At 36.3% G+C, this 13,351-nt stretch overlaps 1 protein-coding gene across 1 annotated transcript in view; it reads right to left on the bottom strand.

Annotated features, from left to right (window-relative positions):
• The window catches only part of TMPRSS15 (transmembrane serine protease 15), a 53,797-nt gene extending 47,287 nt beyond the window's left edge, over nt 1-6,510 (bottom strand). Inside the window, exons 1-5 of the mRNA XM_027715634.2 lie at nt 6,366-6,510; nt 4,104-4,234; nt 3,744-3,811; nt 2,878-2,922; nt 528-670 (exon numbers count right to left, since the gene is read on the bottom strand). Of these exons, the coding sequence (XP_027571435.2) occupies nt 528-670; nt 2,878-2,922; nt 3,744-3,811; nt 4,104-4,234; nt 6,366-6,510 (532 nt within the window). The remainder of the gene's footprint in view (nt 1-527; nt 671-2,877; nt 2,923-3,743; nt 3,812-4,103; nt 4,235-6,365) is intronic.
• Between the last annotated feature and the right edge of the window lie 6,841 nt (nt 6,511-13,351).

The following is a 13,351-nucleotide window of genomic DNA, read 5'->3' as shown; positions in this document are numbered from 1 at the left end:
TTTACCTAAGCTTTACAGGAATATGAAGCAAGTTCCCTGGGTGCACTTTTCCAGAAGCCATGTTCAGTATTAGTTTGTTGTTCTTACTGACATCTTTTCAATAAATGGGTCTTCACCCTCTCTGAGTCTGAGCCCTTTCCTTATTCTTTCACAAAGCAAAACTATAACTGCATTTATTTATGAAACAACATAGTCGGGGCTCAATTGCTTTAATTTGAGAGCTAAAAAAATTGCAAATGTTCTGCTGCATAAAAGAAATGAAATGGAGTGGTTTTCACTGGGAAATCACTGCTTTGCCCTCTACTCCTGCCTTAGTAAAGGTACACAATGCTGGCACATACTTCTAGTAGACAAGGCTGTAAATGATTCTCTGAGCTGTTCCTGAAAGATCTGTAACAGGGAAGGAGGGCACCCAAGAGCAAAAGTAAGAATCCTTCTGCTGTTTGGGAGCCAAAGTATTCATTCATGTTACTTGTAGTCCTCAAGGATTTATGGAGTTAAAAAAAAAAAAAACTTACTGATGTTACCTGTGACTTGAATGCTGTTCACATCAATTTTCAAAGTCTGGGTAGGATTAGGGTTACTTGTGTTGACACCCAAAACCAGCTCATTTTTTACTTTCTCAGCTGTTACCATCTGGGTAAAATAAAGTTTGAAGATCACAACAACACTAGCAATACAAAATAAAGAGGTTCATTAGTTATTCTAGCTAATGAAATAAATCTGCTACATGATATCATCTAGACAATATTTAATTCTAACATTGGTTCCATTTGTAAAGTCAGATTGTCTTTAAGTGTTGACTTGCAAAGATGACACACAAAGAAACACCTCTTAATTATCTGGTAGGCTTGAATTTTGGAGAAACTTTGTTCTTTCTTTATCTGCACATATTTTCACTGGGGAAAAAACCTAAAAAAAAAGTTTATATCAATTGCTGCACCAGAACTGAATTTGAAGAAAACTAAAGAAGTAGGTTTATTGTCATTCAACAAGTTTCCTAGTTTCAGCCCTAAAATATTGATGGTGACCTTGAAGTGTTATGAAAATAGTATAATATATTCATGTCACAAAAGTGATCCCTTCTATAAAGCACAGACCATCTGTGGGCTCCGCATTTCTGAGGATCTCCTGTGCAATTGCCTGGATTCTCATGAGGAAACAGTAATGGTTGAAAAGAGAGATATTTTGAAATCATGGTTATACTGCATTTAACTTCTAGAGGGCCTGAGTTTTATCCAGAGTGTTTTCTGTTTGCTGCCTCCCATCCATTCTGGACACTATTATGAAGTTTTATATCTGTAGCTAGAATAAGGTAATGCCAAAGTATGATACTTGCCAAAGTTTTTCTCCTTTCACTTAAACTTAGGTGCAAACTTTTTTATTCTTAAGCACTTATACTACCCATTTGCAAGTGACTCAGTAGTGCTCTTTGTAAGGAGTGATTAATCCTGCCATTTTGCTGAGCGTAGTTTGTAGTTTGTAACATGTGGAAAAACTCCCCTTCTTGCATATTTCTGATAACCTCTAGGCCATGCTGAGCAAACAAAAGCTTTTATTGCTATCCTTGTGACTCAGCAGAGTTTCAAGGGTGACATAACAAGTAGATTGCCTAAAGGGGTAAACACTTTTTAAATGAGAAGAAAATAATTTCTGAGACAAAGTACTATTCAAAGCAGAAAAGAAGGCAGATCCTTACTGATGTATTAAAAGCCAGATCCAACTTTCACTAACATCAAATTTTCTGTGACTTCTGTAATTTTTGTGTCAAGATACAGGAGTGGAATTGTTATTGCCAAATACAACTATTTACCACACAGACACCTAGATTTCCATAGATGGAAAGAAATAAGCTGTTCTTTAGCATAACTGGTCTCCTAAAAAAGGCATCTAAATTGACCAGGTGAGAAAACTAAAAACCCATCACTTACAAAGACAATCTTGAGCAACCAGCTCAGAGATGTCTTCATCTCTGATGCCCAAATTTTGATGAGAATAGCCCCTTTCTATGTGCAGAAACTAATTTGTGCTGACTGGATCTACCTTCACAAGGACAAAAACCTGGAAGTGGCCTCCTACTGCGTACTCCATTCCCTTAAAGCTATAAAATTCTCCATGAAGTGATCATACTCCACCTAATTAGGATTATATCCTCACTATTCCAATCAAAAGATTGTTCTAATTAAAATGGAATTCCTATTACTTACAGGTATTCACGGTTGGTTAATATCCTAAACCACTTTTTTCTTATTTAAGCGTGGTCATTCAAATAAACTATCTTCTCTACATATTTATCAACTTTATATATTAACAGCAAACACTGATACCACAAGCACGCCTGTTATCACAGAACTGCATCACCTGTTGTCATGTAATCTGCACTTTGACTTTGTGGTCTTACCTATGAGACACCTAATGATATCATTCATTTTTCAAGATCTTTCAGTTCTATTGTGTCTTAATCTTTTGTCCTTAATCAGTGTGTCATCGGACATTTCTCTATTTAAAACTTGAGTTAGTAGCAGTAACATGAGATCTGCCCCCCAGTTAAAGAAGCATTCCACAAGCAAGCTCAGCACAAAATGATATCCTTTCCCTTCCAGATAGTTTCTTATCTACTTGACTGTGACTTTTCCATTTCTCTTTCTAAATCAACAGTTCCAGGGACTATTACTTTTTTTTTTTTCCACTTCTAATCCTAGAGGATGTTTTGAAGGAAATATGTGTCTTGAAGCTTCATTCTTTTTAGAGATCCTCACACAATCTGTAAAGATGGGGTTTTTTTCATCTATTCGCTGTCCACAGAAGAACTGTCTAAATCAATAGTGTCATTGTCTCCTACCCATATTTTAAGTAAACTTTGTCATATGCAATTACCCAGTCTCTGACTTCTCAAATCTTTTCAGGCCATCTTCAGACTTCCTGTAGAAAAAAAAAGCAACAATAAAAAAACCCCAAAATACAGCATGTTTCCCCTTGATTTTATAGTGTGGATAGGATGAAAGCATGTTCTGAAATTGTTTAATAATGGAAGACAGTATTACATGTGTTTTGCTGAATCAGGACCTTATTAAGAATAGTGCAGATGGAATTAACATTGCAGAACTCACTGTAATGAGGGACTTTTTTGTCAGTTGGCCTTCAGTAGGACAATCAACATAATAGGAGATTGAAAATGAGATCAAACAAGCTTTACTAAATGAAACAGGTCTTCCTGTACATATTTTATGGAATCTTTAGGACACACAGGGTGCAGCTTTGCCTGGTGCCAAATGACAGTCTCACTTGCTAACAACCTAAGGGATATGAGACACGTGGATCCATGTCCATAGGGACACATGAGTCTACTTCCATACATTTCAGCTTATACCAGAAGATCTCTAACCTGAAATTTCTTCTGGATGGCAAGGACCAGGAACCCTGCAAACACAGCAGCTTGGGAAAAAATAATTTAGCAGTTCTTTAAGATATAGAATTTTTTGAGTTGATCTTAGGGCTCAGCCTTACTGGTTTGGTCAAGGCACAGACACACAGGAGTCTGAGAGGGAAGTTTGCCTAACTAAGCACATTGCTGTCAAACTTACCAGAGTAGCACTTGGAAGATGGAAGATAGGGAAAGAATAATATAGAATGTTTCCAAGGATGTCTTGAAAAGCAAGGTGTTGGTAAGTTTCTCCTGAGAGAAACAGCTAAAGTGAGGACTTTAGTAATTTATTTTCAAAGTTTAGTTAAGCTGTACCTACTTGAACTGGGAAATTTCACATCTCTCAAATGTGTTCTTCAGATCACTTTCTTGAAAGACCTTTTCTACCTATAGGAAAAGAAGAAATCTTGAACCAATACATCATTTAAAAATACACCCAGTCAAATACTATATTTATGGTTTTAGTACTAAATCATTTTTTTCTATACTAGAGAAGCAAAGTTTTTTTCTGATGATTCACTGATTTTCACAGATAAGGAATATATTGAGTTCTGACCAGGCTTAGGACCTGAAATAACTCTTCTAGGAGAGAAGAAAAAGCCATCAACAGCAGCTCATGTTAGGGAATTAATGTACCTACAGATACTCTTGAATTAAATTGAGACTGATAGGTTCTTACCAATTGTTCAACATCAAAGGCAAGGACTTTGAAATCAGCTGATGAACTGTTTTGCAAAGCAGGAATGAATGATGTTCCAGAGATTATTTTAAATATTCCTATGTAGCCATGAGTATTCAGATCTGCCTCAGCTAGATAATGAAAAATAAAATTCAGTATTTTGAATTATATGGAAATAAATTGAAAAAATTGCATTAGATTTTATTCCACACAGATAGCCAGTACAATGACTTCCAGATTTTCATTTTACTTTGCAATCAGAGATGTTTTTCCTAGTGCTGGTTTCAAAAAAGTAAGAACATTTTTCAATGTTTACAATAGTTAAAACTGTAAACTTATTTTTGGAAATACTATTTGTCTTTGGTTCTCATTACTTTAAATTCTGTTTTAAATGCTGTTCTCCAGCAACACTGTGAATGGATGAAAGGGACTGGTATGCCCAGTTATGTCTAACAAAAGCAACAAAGATATGTGGGGAGAATAATAGTGAATTATGAGGTTTTGATGTGTTCTGAATTAAAAAATATTATGAATTACTACCTCACATTTTCAGTATTAGCACTGTACACTTTTTATATGTGTTTTTGATGACAGTACTGGAAACACCAGTAACACCAGTGTCAGACCAGCTAAACCATTTTTGATCCAAACTTTCTTACCAGCACATACAGGAAATTCTGGGAGGATTTATAAGGAAACTAGATAACTGGTCCTTACTGCAAATTTGATCTAGATTTTAATATGTTACAGCATATGAGGTATCCATAAAACAATTTATTATACATTAAAAATATTTCCTCCCTGTGTGAAACACTGGAAATTTTCAGAAAAGACTTGTATTAATGTGGTTGACTGATAGGAAATGCGTTTTGCTCACCAGTTACAATTCCAATGGTATTTTTAGGTTGCTTGAAGGCATTAACACCCCAAACAAATTTTAAGACACAAGCAGATAAGCAATAAATACTACAATTAACAGCTTTTGTTGGAAACACAGCTCAGTGACACCAATTTAATATCAACTAACAACAGCAGACTACTTTGAGCTTCTTTGAAAGCCATTTATCCTTACAACAATTGCAAATCTGTTTAGCAAATGTTTCTAAATAGTAAAGGCCCTTTTTATTATATATGTCAAATATATTTTTTAAAAAAGTGTTTTATAATTATTATTTGTACGTGAACAAATTCTGGCCTATTCATCTTCTAAAACCAAAGCCAGTAATTTAAAACCTGTCTCTGGATGTAATAATACACCATTTTGTACTACTGGAATTTGATAGCATTCTGGTGAGAGGGTAAGAAAGTCAGTAGAGGGAACAACTTTTAAAATCTGTAAAGAAGAACAATAGCAACTAGAGAAATGAACATGATATTCTACAAAAGAGATGTTTTGGGGTTTTTTTAACACACTTAAAAATTTAGTCCTCATGGGCTTTAGTATATTTTTTCATCTACAAAGGTCACTGTGATACTCTCTCCAGGAGCTCCCTATCTCTTCTGTACTGTGGAGCCCTGAACTGGACACGCTACTACAAGTGTGGCCTTACCAGGGCACAGTTAATATATATCCACAATATCTCTTAAACAAAATTTCAGTTCCATTTGAAAATCCTCCTACATCAACATTTTAATTTAGTTTACTTTGAGTATCTGTAACTTTATTCCATCACATTTTGAGAATTAGTTGAAGATTAAAAACGACTTTATGTTAATTATACATAAGGCTGACAGCTGACTGACTACTGCAGGATCTCTCTCACACCAATACATTACTTTAAAATATATATTTTTTAAAAATAAAAATGAAACAATTCCAAGAGATAGGGAACATTAAGGACTTCAGTGGATTATCAGTGTCTCCTGATTCAAACTTCATACATGGAGAAAAAACCTAAATATTTACAGTTTTCTATATTATCTTCTCTAGTTCATAAAGATGGTTGAATTATCAAAGTTTTATAGCTTGGGTTGCATTTCAGGGACTTCTCCCAAAGCCTGAACCATGAAAATTATTTTCTATGACTTCAGAACATGATTCAAGTGGTTGTTTTTTTCCCCCTATTTTGTTGACATCAGTTTTCAGGGGAGGAGAGGAGGAAAACACACATAAACCCCATAAAACACCACTTCTCCCTCACCAGCATTAAAAGCATAACACAAAATAAGAAATACAACTACAATGGAAACACCACTGGCTTCACAGTTTGAACATCTACTGAAGAACTCCTGAAGGTAATTAGCTAAAGGTTGGCTACTCACCCTGTTCCAACTCCTGGACTGATAACCAAGAAAGTACAAGCAGTCCAACAGAAACACACAAAAAAACTGCAATCAGAGAAGCAAACAAAATCTCATAGTTATTAACAGGAACATATTTCTTATCAGATGATTTTTTCTGCTTCATTTCTGTCTTGAAACTTGCGTGAATTAAGGACTGACAAAAGACACAGCCTGAAAAGGAGGGTAGTGATCCACACTGAACAGGTCCACAATATAAACAGATATTTATAGGACACGGTCATAAATTAATTACACCATAAAACTTTGTTGACATACGTTATTACAGCTTTCCCAAGCAGTTATATTCGTGCACAAGATAAGTACATAGGAAGGAAAAAAAAAAATCCCTTCAGAAAGAAAGCATTGAAGATTATGTCTCAGATAAAGAACAGGCAAAACCATAGAAGTGTAAGGTCAGTCACTGGATTTGCACTATTTCTTGTCATTTGATATTTTTAAGACACAATATAAAATATTGCTGTCAGATTTACTGCTTATACAGGTTGTTTTTCTTAATTCTTCACAAGTGCAATTATGAGGACAACAGTGAAAGCCGTATCTTTCCTTATTCTGGTTAAAAAGTTCCTTTAAAAGTAATTTTATTTATATAGGAAATGCTGGGAAATGAGTTGTTTAGTAATGTGCCATAGTTCAGCAACATGTTCAGCACTGAATAGTAATTCAGCAGCACAAATTTAATCTGTGTAAGGCATGGTTCTTTGATCATTTAACTGGAGAGCTAACCAGAGAAGACATTATGAAATGCATGCTTGCTTTGTGTTTTTCTTGCCAGGCATAAATGTGCCATGGGATGCAAGTCCTCAATAAAGTTAGAGCATTGTGGATGGCCAGTGTTGCATCTTTAATAAAGCAATATTAAATTAAATAGGTAGTGTACCAACCAGTCCAAAACATTTGGTTATAACTTTAATCTATCAAAACTTTTGAGCTCCAGAAAAATAAAGTCATACTGATTTTATGTTTTGTGCTCTGTGAGCTACTGATGTTGGCTCCAGATCAGAGGTCTTAAGTCCAGACTTACGATGCAAATTTCTTCAGCTCTCCTTTTCGTACTTGAGAATTTGAGCAAACCAGCCATATTCCTGCCTGCCAATGAAGAGGGAAATTTGTCTAAGTCAATCTTTGGAAGAAAGAAGCTCTATCTATCTGTAAATTGACAGAAATGGAGATAATATAAATTAGGAAGAAATTAGAAAGTCTTGAAATTATGTCATCTGAGATGACATAGCAGTTCTCTTCCTAGTCTTAGAGAACTGGGGTATTTGAAAGGATCTGCAACACAACTGATTGGATTTAAAGCATTCTAAACCACAATCAAGATCTTGACCTGACAGTAGGATCTTAATTTAGTTTATTATCGTAACACAATGAAAGAAATATGGTAATATTTCCCATTACTAAAAATAAAAGATGACTGACTTAAACTCAAAGTTTTTAAAACCAAATTCAGGGCAGCTAAATCATATTGCCCTTTCAGAGCAAGAGCTCTGTATCCCCAGTCTGTATCCTGCAAATGGATGAGATCTTTGAGTCATCAGGTGACATAGGGTAAGAATTGCTTTTGTATATATTGTGTATGACACACACACATATATATAATATAAATGTGTGTGTGTAGATATATATGTATACTTATGAGTGGATTAAATTTGTGTGCTGAAGGCTGCTGAACTGTGGCACAGTAGTGTCTCTAACTGAGTTTTCAGCAATAATTTTAATAATCTTCATTACAAGGGGTTTAAGTTTCTATACTTTTCTGGATATTGAACCTATCACACAGGTTCAGGATGCCTCTAAATAGCTCAGTTGTACATGTCAGAGTTATGCAATAACAGTACCCAAGCTGGAGCAGGGGAAGAATGTGAAAAGGAGGGAGTGACAGATAAGCTGTTGTGGACTGACCACAACCCCCAGTCCCCATCCCCCTGCAACACTTGGGGGTGGCAATAAATTAAATTACTTTTCCCCAAGCTAAGTGTGTTTTACCTGTGATGGTAATCAGTGAGCGACCTCCCCATCTTCATCTTGATCCAGGATATTTTCTCTCCTCTCCTGCACTGTTGCGAAAGTGGCTGGGTGGGCATATGGCAGCCAGTCAACATTAACTCACTGCAGTTGTCTGTGCTGCATGAAATAATACCAGTTTATTCCTGTTTTATTCCTAATCAGACCTTTTTTATCATAAATCTGAAGAGTTTTGCCAGATGGACTTTGGACTCCTCTGCCATATTTTGCATAATTTAACTGTTTGTATCATTGGCATGGTATATCACCAGTAAAACATAAAAACTATTACCCAAAGATGACACTGCATTTTAAATTCTGAATTTATGCCCTAATGGTGAAATGATTAAGTGGAGAAGTAAATCTGTGGCCATTTACAGTTCACACACATTGATTACAGTCTGGTTGAGGACATGGATACTCTCAGGCTGGAGTTGTGACTAGCTGTGACTCCTGCAAATGAACTCATTTGCTAAACAATTCTAGCCAGCGATAAGGTCATGGTAGCAATAATTAATAGGCAAGCCCTGGACACTGAGCTGATAGTAAGTAAAACTGAGATCTTTCATTAATTTTTTTGTAACCCGCACTAGTGTGATACGGTTGTAAAAGAGTGTAGGAACTCATGATTTCACATTTCATTTGTAAACCTTCAAAATGAGGGGGACAGACTTCAGCAGTGTGCCAATCCCAACTTACCATCAGTCAGGAGTGACAGAAGCAAGGCAGTTTATGCTGGAAGGGACCTATGATGGTCATCTGGTCCAACCTCCTGCTCAAGCCAAATTAGATCAGGCTGTTCAGAACCATGTCCAGGCAAGATCTGAATACCTTCAAGGTGGAAGACCACAAAAACACTATGGAAAAACTACCTGTGCCAGCACTGACTACCTGCATAGTGATTCCCACCTGCTCCCTACCCCTGGCATCCCACTGAAATATCAATTGGTGTAATTTGTGTTCATTGCCTCTTGGGCTTTCACTTTGCAATTCTGAGAAGAGTCCATCTCTGTCTTCTCTGCAATCATCCCTTAGGTATCTGAAGGCAGCAATTAGACACTCCAATCAGCACGTCAGCCCCAGCCAGTACTGCTGTATCGGGTTATTCCATCCCAGATTCTGGACTTTCCACTTCTTGAACTTGGTTGAACATTACGAGGTTTCTGCCAGGCCATTTCTATGCCTCTTAATGACAAGTACACCCCGTAACTGCAGACTTCCCTCTAGCCATGGACTTCACTTGTTTCTACTTTTATTCTTCTTTTAATTACTTGTCTTCTTGTAAATTCTCCTACAGGCTTAGTTTTATATTTTTTTTAATCTTTATCATAATTCTAAAGTTTATTTTTCACTTTAATTTCCTCTACGAACTAATAGGACTCTTGTAAGTTGGATTTGGTTGGCTTGCTACATGTCTAAACTGATGAAACGGTATGATCCATTCAGGAGCAGAGGGAGCATTAACCACTTACTACCAAATTATTACCATCTACTGCAAGTTGTGAGTATTGACAGGTCATGAACAGCCTGTAGTGAAGAAATTAATCTCTGTAGGAAATAATGTAAAATTCAAAATAACAAACCAGATTATTCAGTTCTATTGGAAAACAAATTGCAAATAGGAAAGTAATGAAATCATTTGCATATTTCCTAAACTCTAGTTTTATGACACCATTTGTAAACTATATGATAAAACAATATAAGATGATTTTAAAATACTTTGAATGGTGGAAAGGCAAATATTCTATTAATTTATTAAACACCAGAGAAATATCACAACTTACTTAATATTGATAATTGCTTTTAAAAAAAATTGTTACTATAGTTATACTAGTGAAACATCAAGTTAAGTAGTTTTTAAAGAAATAGGTCATTGCCATGTTAGAAATCTAACAGATTCACAATTCAGGTAATTTATATTTCTTCCACATCTGCAGCTCCACAGGTTTTATAGCCTTATTGGGCTGCTTTTATTTTCTTGTTCAATCAGTCTCCAGCACAGGGTGAAAAGATTGCTGACACAGGAAGGAGGGAATGTTGTGTTCAGATAATTCCTCTAATACCCAGTCTATCACAAACACACTTTAAGCCTGACATTCTATTAATAGCTAGCTATCTGTGGGAAAATGCTTTGGTTACCCCCCCAGACTTGCCCTCCTCTATCAAAATGAAATGAAAATCAGCTTTCTTATGGCAGCTGTTTTGAGATGTCTAAGTGCTTTGGACATTTTGCTTCCAGAGAGGGAGGCAGAAAACCAAAGCAAAGGATCTGCAGTGAAAATGCAGAAACAGACTAAGCTTATTTTTATTACTATGTCAAAAAGAAAGGTTTCAAAAGATCATACAGAAACGCAACTTCTCGGTGATCAATGAAACACAAAATCATAGAATAGCCTGAGTTGGAAGGTATCTTAAATATCATCCAGTTCCAACACCCCTGCTGTGGGCAGGGACACCTTCTACTACAACAGGTTGCTCAGAGCTCCATCCAACCTGGTCTTGAACATTTACAGGGATGGGGCACCCACAACTTCTCTGGGAAATCTGTTCCTCACCACCCTCACAGGAAAGAATTTCCTCCTAAAATCTGACCTAAAGCTACTCTCTTTCAGTTTGAAGCCATTCCCCTTGTCCTGCCAGTCCAGGCCCCTGCAAAAAGTCTCTCTCCATCTTTCCTGTCAGTTCCCTTCAGGTACTGGAAGGCCACAATTAGGTCACCTTGAAGCCTTCTCTTTTCTAGGCTGAACAATCCCAATTCTCTCAGCCTTTCCTTGCAGGAGAAGGGTTCCATCCCTCTAATCAACTTGGTGGCCTCCTCTGAATTCAGTCCAACAGGTCCATGCCCTTCCTGTGCTGGGGACCCCAGAGCTGGAGACAGTAATGTCACCTTAAAAAAATAAAAACAAAAGAAAAATAAAAGAGGGTGAAAAAGATATGTGGTAGTGATCATCCAGCTGTCAAAGTTTATATGAAATTAAAATGTGGTTCTTATTTACTAAATATGTTGTGACAATTTTTAGTAGTTAAAAATATATGATTCCTTGTATAATCCACTATTTAATGTTGTTTGAACTATGAATGATGTAATATACATCACTAAGGTTCTATCCTCTCTTCAAACATATTCTCATGCATATTTGACCCAACAGGGTGTAGTCAAGGCAGCAAAGGATTACATAGTCTTTGTACACACCCTATTTTCACCTACTTTCAGGATAATCCAACTTGGAGAACTTGCTGAATCTTCAGTTTTCTAGGATGGTATTTCTTGCCCTGAGATTCTTAGACAAAATCATAACATTTTGAAAGTGCATACAGTATTAAAGGTACCAGTAATGAGTAATATTCTTTTCTTGAAACTGGACTAGAGATGAGGGGAAAACTATGCTTTAGAACACAAAAATATTGAACAAATTTGGAAATACCTGTGTTTTAATCAAGTGAAAGTTAGGAAGGAACGTAATTTCCCTCTTCCCCCTGAAGCCATATGGTTTGAGATAATTAAAAAACCAACTAACCAACCCAAGCTGTCCAAAACCAAACTAAAAAAAACAAGCTGCCTTTAGGGTCATGTAACAAGTATAAGTGCTTGGAGGTCTAGGTCATGTAGGTCTTCATTTGGCTAAGGTGTGTTGAAGGCGGGAAGATAGAGAAGGGAACTGGAGTCTGCCTCCAGTCCCTAAACATTCCCTAAATCCTGGGTCTAAGTATGTATTGAGATAACAATTGTTGAAAACTGAGTTCATGTCTGGGAGCTCTCATCTCGTTGCAAGATTTACTGGGAGTGGGAAGATCTGCTCATGGAGTCATCTGAAAAGGGTGTTTGTTCTAAGACACTACTCCAAGGAGTTTCACGTGCACACCTGACAAGAAATTGGTTTCCTAGAGGTGATCTCTAAACAGATGGGATGTTTAATGTGCAAATTAACATAGTAATTGGTATGTGAATGCAATTAAGTAATGATATATTTACTTTGTATGGCAGACCATACTGAAACTCTGACAAAGGGTTCTGAGAAGTTTCAGATTCTTATCACATGAGTTAATGTCTATGCTGGTTTGGGCATTCACAATTTAAATTCTGACTCCCAATAAGCCTATAACAAAAAGGAAAAAAAAGTATAAAACCACAACAGATTTTATACATCCCTTGAAGAGTGTTCAGAAACAGGGATTGACCTGTTCAATGAAGTGATCCAAATAGATTTCCAGGAACTAATCTATCTTCATGTTAGCTGATCCATATCAGGAAATTAATTAAAAATGCACTGCTGTCATTAGCAATAATTCTTCAGACAGTCTTGATAAAAAATAAAAAAATTTGCATAGAAAGTAAAGGTGGAATATATTACCTTTCCCACAATTTGGAGGAAAACTTCTTTTAAAAACAAACAACAACAAAAAGACCCTACCCCAAAAAAGCAAACCCAGCACCAACAAAGTCATAACTTTCCTTGTTTAAGCACATCCCAAAAGATCTCACAGGACAGCAATGGGGTTCTTTCCTGGATTAATCAATTACTTGTCTGACTTTGGATAGTGGCAGCTTAACATTCCTTTACTTTTTCCTTCTGTTCCCAACACAGAATCAAAGAATCCTATTTTAAGCTAGAATCAGAGAGTTCTGTTTCTGAATAGATTACAATAAAAAGTGGGGCAAATTAAGAGTATCCAGAAGGGAGTTCTGTGGTGAATTCAGTTTGCTTCAGCTGAAGTGATCACAGAGCCAGCAGCTAGCACTGAAAATTGAGGAGGACTTTCATCTAACTTTAAAAACTATTGGGGGGGGGTAAGGGTTTTCTTCTGGAGGCAATCAATCCTTCTTCATAGACTGAAGAAACATCATAAATAAGTATTTTATCATAAATGTCTAATTTTTAGGTAGCTAAAATTAGGAAAATTGAGTAAAACACAATACCTTGCATTCAGAAAATAAATTA

The sequence above is a fragment of the Pipra filicauda genome, unplaced genomic scaffold (genome assembly GCF_003945595.2).
Source record: "Pipra filicauda isolate LSUMZ 115617 unplaced genomic scaffold, ASM394559v2 scaffold197_size1571708_pilon, whole genome shotgun sequence".
NCBI classification, from domain to species: Eukaryota; Metazoa; Chordata; class Aves; order Passeriformes; family Pipridae; genus Pipra; species Pipra filicauda.
The sequence above is the reverse complement of the archived record's forward strand: the minus strand, read 5'-3'. Positions and strand labels throughout refer to the sequence as shown.